The sequence below is a fragment of the Rhamphochromis longiceps genome, linkage group LG15 (genome assembly GCF_057381845.1).
Source record: "Rhamphochromis longiceps isolate RC_006_pf linkage group LG15, R_longiceps_female_GT1.1, whole genome shotgun sequence".
Classification (NCBI taxonomy): domain Eukaryota; kingdom Metazoa; phylum Chordata; class Actinopteri; order Cichliformes; family Cichlidae; genus Rhamphochromis; species Rhamphochromis longiceps.
The window spans coordinates 2,066,823-2,072,525 of record NC_140571.1 but is presented as its reverse complement, the minus strand read 5'-3'; the positions used below and the strand labels follow the sequence as shown (position 1 = coordinate 2,072,525).

The 5,703-nt window shown below is 37.9% G+C and overlaps 1 protein-coding gene across 1 annotated transcript; it reads left to right on the top strand.

Moving 5' to 3' along the window:
- The first annotated feature begins 376 nt into the window (after positions 1 to 376).
- LOC146651775 (uncharacterized) lies at positions 377 to 1,946 on the top strand. The gene is made up of 2 exons (XM_085382333.1): positions 377 to 664; positions 854 to 1,946. The coding sequence occupies exons 1-2, from the start codon at positions 491 to 493 to the stop codon at positions 1,316 to 1,318; spliced, it is 639 nt and encodes a 212-aa protein (XP_085238459.1). The 5' UTR covers positions 377 to 490; the 3' UTR covers positions 1,319 to 1,946.
- The last annotated feature ends 3,757 nt before the right edge of the window (positions 1,947 to 5,703 follow it).

Genomic DNA, 5,703 nt, shown 5'->3' with positions numbered 1-5,703 from the left:
TCCTTAAATAAGTGTCCCAGTGGTCCATCAGGGTGTCGCGCGTATGTATAATGCATGATAATGTAGTGCATGTAGTAAATATAACAAAATATTTCGGTTATCAATGCAAGAGGGAGCATTAACCTCTTTTCATTATTATTTTCTTCATACTTAATTTTGTGATTATCTTTTCAATTAATGCTCTTGTTTAAGGGTCCATTTCTTTACTTAACTCATTGATATGTTCTCAGGTGCTGCAAAAGAGCAAGTCATAGGAAAGTTTCCAGAACAATTAGAACTGGCTCCCTCTTTGAGAAATCAAAAACATCTCTTTTCAGTTGGATGAAGTTCATTTACAGGTATATGTAGATGTAGACATTAATAACAATGCACCTTTCATAATTGAACACCAATACGAGACTTGTGAAATAAAATTAGGGCCTCAGTAAGTAATAATTGCCTCAATTTCTATCACAGATTTTCACAAGGGCTCAGGCTCAGACAAATAGATATGATCGATGATGAAGTGGCTGGCAGCTCCAGAACACTAAGTAGCATGGCAAGACACATTCGACATGTTTGTATACGTGCAATTAAAAGACACAGAATAAACAATGGACACCATCTTGGTGGTGACAGAGAATTTGTGGTTATAGATGAAAGCTGTCTCCGTCATCAGCGAAAGGTTGGTAAACTCTCAGACAGGTTTGTTAGAATCAATGCAGATCTGACTGTGTCCTCTAAACATGGAAACCTTTACCATAAGTAAAAAAAATTAGTAGAAGCAACCATCTTTTTGAATGTTTCTTTGTAGATATTTAATTTTATTCTTTTTCATTTTAATTCTGTTTAATTTTATTCTTTTTGTTTTCAGTATGCACGTGGACGCTTTGGAAATGCATGGAAAAGGAAGAAATGGGTATTTGGAATGATGGGAATTAAAGACAAAAGGCGAAGGCTCGTGTTAAAACTTGCTGAAAAACGATCAAGGCGCCACCTTGTTCCTCTGATCAGACAGCATGTTAAGTTGGGTAGTGCCATTATCAGTGATGAGTGGAGAGCCTACAAGAATGTTTTGACAAACATAGGGTACAGACATTACACTGTAAATCACAGCAGGTGGTTTGTAGATCCTCAATCTGGCAGTCATACACAGCATATCGAAAGGGCTTGGATGACCATCAAAGGACATGTCCGTAGACTAAGAGGAAATCGCACTGAGAAGTTGCTGGAGGAACACCTGATGGTTCTTGAGTGGTCATCTTGGCTTGGTTCGCGACACCCTGATGGACCACTGGGACGCTTATTTAAGGACATACAAAAAATATTTCCAGTTTGAACCAGTCTGGCATGAACTTTTTTTGGAGTGGGTGACTGTTTGGTGTTTTAAAAAACACATTTAATGTTACATGTGTTACTCTTACAATACATTGCCATTTTTGACAGTAGTTAAATGTTATTTCAAGCACTGATTGTAATTTAGGTCTAAGTGTTATAAATGGTGACATTATACATTTAAGACTCACTTTTGGCAATTATAAATGTTTATTAGTGATTAATAAATGTTGACATGTTTTAAACTTTACGACAAAGCTATCTTTTGTCATTTATAAATGTTTAGTAGTCATTAATAAATGGTGTTATGTTTTACACTTTACAACAAAGCTCCGATTGATAGTTGTGGATATTTATAATGCATTTCTGAAGTACAATTTTATATGATAAAAAATATGTTTACAAATGCTGATTGTGCTTACAGGATAGTAACTTAGTCTAAAATGTTTAATATAGCAACTCTAGATGAAATATATAGGTGAACACATTTGGCTCACTATTTGGCAAGAAACCGGTCAGTTTTTTTTCCTCTTTCTCACCCTTAACTAATGCATAATAAACCATTAATAATGGTTTATAAAGCATTTACAGATTAATTAATAATATAGCTATAAACTATTTATTAGCATCTATAAGGGGAGCCTTATTGTAAAGTGGTACCTTGTTTTCTAATATGTTTCATATTCGAGTCTTCTCTCTCTATACACACTTCTGTGGTTATTGATGTGCTACATAATGAAGAATGGACCTCATTTATAAACAGCTGTGCATAAATGTGTGTGTAAACCGTGTTACGAACACTTCACACACGAGTACCTGAACCGTTCCTACCTCACAAACAACTTTTTAAAGTGCCTCAGACGATGCACACAAGCAAATAATGAAGCTCTGGCTTTCCTACAAAATTTAAAAGCACGTTTTTAAATTGAATATTACTACTATTGTTTCCCTGAAGGGAGGGAGTGTGCAGCTGCTTCAGTTTGGTTTTCTGTTTATCTGTCTGTTAGAAGTGTAGCAACCACATTTTCAAGATATCTTGTTCAAATTTTGTGTGTTGGTAGAAACAGACCAACCAACATGAATATCGGGCCACACCCGTTGTCCGTAGCGATGAGAAAAAAAAGCACTGGATGGACCGAATCGAAGAGGATATGAAGGCTGCAAACATCACACCGGAAGATGCTCTGGACAGGAAGTGGAGGAACAGTGGAGAGAGAGAGAGAGAGAGAGATCGGGTCAACCAAATGTGAAAATCAGTAAATACTTTATATGAGCCACAATTTTTTATGGATTGTTTTCAAACTTCACAACAATACACTAGACCTCGGAGGACACAAGTATTTAGGTTGGCTAGGCACTTTGTCTCGACCTTCACTGTTAGCGTCCACTGTGAAATTGACCTTAATAAATGTGAAGAAACCATAATGACTAATATAACTAATATATCGCATGAAGAGACGTGTACACATGCAACAGGCTGATGTCATCACATTGTAATCAAACAATCCACGTTTTAGTATTGATCTTGCACTTTGGGGGAGTTGTGCTGTTATTATTATTATTATTATTATTATTATAGAATAGAATAGAATAGAATTCAACTTTATTGTCATGCACATGCACAGGTACAGGGCAACGAAATGCAGTTTGCATCCATCCAGAAGTGCTTTAGTGATATAGATATATTACAATATATATCAGCAATAGTATAGATATGTGAGTATATTACAGAAATGGGTCTATTATGGTATGTTATAATGTACACGGTATGAAGTATGTTATGAATATTCTATAACTATAAGTATGTACAGGCTATAAATATGAAATAAAAAACTATACAGAAATGTGAACTATGCAAGTTATAAACAGTTGTAGGATTAAAAATTATCATATGTACAGAATGATTATTTACACAGAACTATATTATACTATATTTATTATTATTATTATTAACGTTCTTGCAGCATTTTCCCCTAACGATTGTCTCTCTGGTGGAAAGCTGCACTTTTTCTCAGGAACATAAATAAAATCCTTTCAGATCCAACAAACTCTGGTGATGTTCTGTTTAAACATTTATCTTCAAGGCGGCGTGTTGTTTGATTTTTACAATGTTACAACACAGTCTCATAATTTACATGTTTACAACTGCAGTTTACTGTTGCTATTTACTCACCACCGGCAAATTGGAACTGGTGTAATATGGAAACAGTTATAGACACATTTGTGTGAATTTGAATTTAATTGAGTGACTGTGTCCTCTGCACGGAGAGAATTGCGCCTGAGCTTTGTTGTTCAGGGCTTCATTGCTGCAGTGAGACTAAAGTCGGAGCTTCTCCTGCTTTTTTACCTTAGCGGTGCAGCGTTCTCGCTGCTTGTCCTCGGGGTAAACATCATTGCTTACACAATGAGGGGAAATAATTATTTGATCCTCTTCTGAATTTGTAAGTTTGCTGACTCACAAAGAAATGAACAGTCTCTAAATTATTTTGGTGAATTCATTTTAATGGAGAGAGACAGAATATAAGATAAGATAAGATAAGATAACCTTTATTAGTCCCACACGTGGGAAATTTGTTTTGTCACAGCAGGAAGTGGACAGTGCAAAAGTTATGAGGCAAAAATTAGAATACAATAAGAATAAATACAGTACACAACTGTACAGAATAGAATAAAATAAAATACTATATACAGTAGAATAAAATAGAATAAAAATATACAATAAGATAAAAATAGAATACGAATGCTATATACAACTGAGTAAAAATACAACGATGCCAGAAAAGATTATTGCACTTAGTATTATTGCACATGTATGGATGTGTGTGCTTGATCAGTTAAAGTCTTTATTATGGAGTCTGACAGCAGTGGGGAGGAAAGACCTGCGAAATCTCTCCGTCCCACACCGTGGGTGCCGCAGTCTCCCACTGAAGGAGCTGCTCAGTGCTGTCACAGTCTGCTGCATGGGGTGGGAGACGTTGTCCAACAGGGATGACAGCTTAGCCGCCGTTCTCCTGTCACTCACCACCTCCACTGGGTCCAGAGGGCATCCTAGAACTCCAGAAAAAAACATTACATAAAAGTTATAAAGTCATTTGCATGTCATTGAGTTTGGCTGCGCGCTCATGCGGCTCACAACCAAACTCAATGACAATCTGCAGGAGTCAGGTTGTAGAGCATCAAGAACTTCTTTCACTCAATGACATCCAAATCAATTTATGACGTTCAAGTAATGCGTTTCTTCTTGATTTTCATCTGGTATCCTGTCTCTCACCATTAAAATTAAACTACCAGAGAAATTAGAGACCGTTCATTTGCTTGTAAGTGAGCAAACTTACAAACTCGGCAGGGGCTCAAATAGTTTCCCCCTCTGTATGGTGTAAAGGGGCTGTGGAGGTATGCAGGTAGCGTGCAGACTGCAGGCAGAATCTGGAATGAGGCTGATTCACTGATTCAACACATGCACTGTGGGAAGAAATTGGCCGGTGTGCACGTGTCATTAATCTGATGGGGATTTTGTGTGCTGAGGGTAAGAACGTTTCCACAAATATATTAGCGAACGAGGCCCAATATTATCATATGAAGTCACCATAAACAGATAAGACGACATAAGCTAACAGTTAATGATTATAAATATGTATAAATAGCCAATCAGCTATTATGATTACCATATTTGGACTCAGCCCAGTAAAATCCATGAGAAACGGCCCAAACGACCATGATTATAGACTGTTTCTTGTTAGGGTATATACTCTGACCACACACCTGGGGGGACCGGGGCATAGATGTGGATAAACAAGTACTTTGATTGTTTCTGTATCACTGTGGTCTTTATCCCCCCCCCCCCCCCCTTGCTTGCTTCCTCTGTCTTTCTCATGCTGTGTGAAACCAAATAGTGTAGATATGTTGATCATTGCGCGCTCTCTGTTGATCTCTTTGCAGTGCGTCTCGATATTGGCTGCCAGCAGAGAGTCTGTGGGGCGCATGTCAATCCAGTTTTACCCACCGAAGGATCCCTCTTCCCTCGTTTGCCACGAAATTTCCAAAGAATATGAATCATCTTCCACCAAGAGCGGCTCCTTCTTCCCTTTCAGTGTGTTCTCTCCATCGTTCCCATTCATCCTGTGTGCCGGAGAGGTCCGCAAGACTCATTAGCACCCGCCTCTGTGTTTCATGCCGTGTTTCCCCAAAGGCATAACTAGCACCATTAGCCCAGGCAGCAGTGAGATTTCAAACTGCCTGGGCAGACGGATGCCTTCCAAACCAAAGTGTGCGCCTTTCTTTAATTAGCATTTTTCTAACATCAATATATTTTCCTCTGGCCTCCTAGGACCAAAACTCTGCCGAATTAATTATTAACAGCCTTGCTGTCTTCCACTTTCATTTTCTCCC

What these genes read in the sequence shown, in the direction of transcription:
- LOC146651775 (XM_085382333.1), top strand. Translation starts at nt 491, where the DNA reads ATGATCGATGATGAAGTGGCTGGCAGCTCCAGAACACTAAGTAGCATG. An exon ending in GTCTCCGTCATCAGCGAAAG is followed by an intron (nt 665 to 853) that starts GTTGGTAAACTC and finishes TTTTGTTTTCAG; the next exon opens with TATGCACGTGGACGCTTTGG.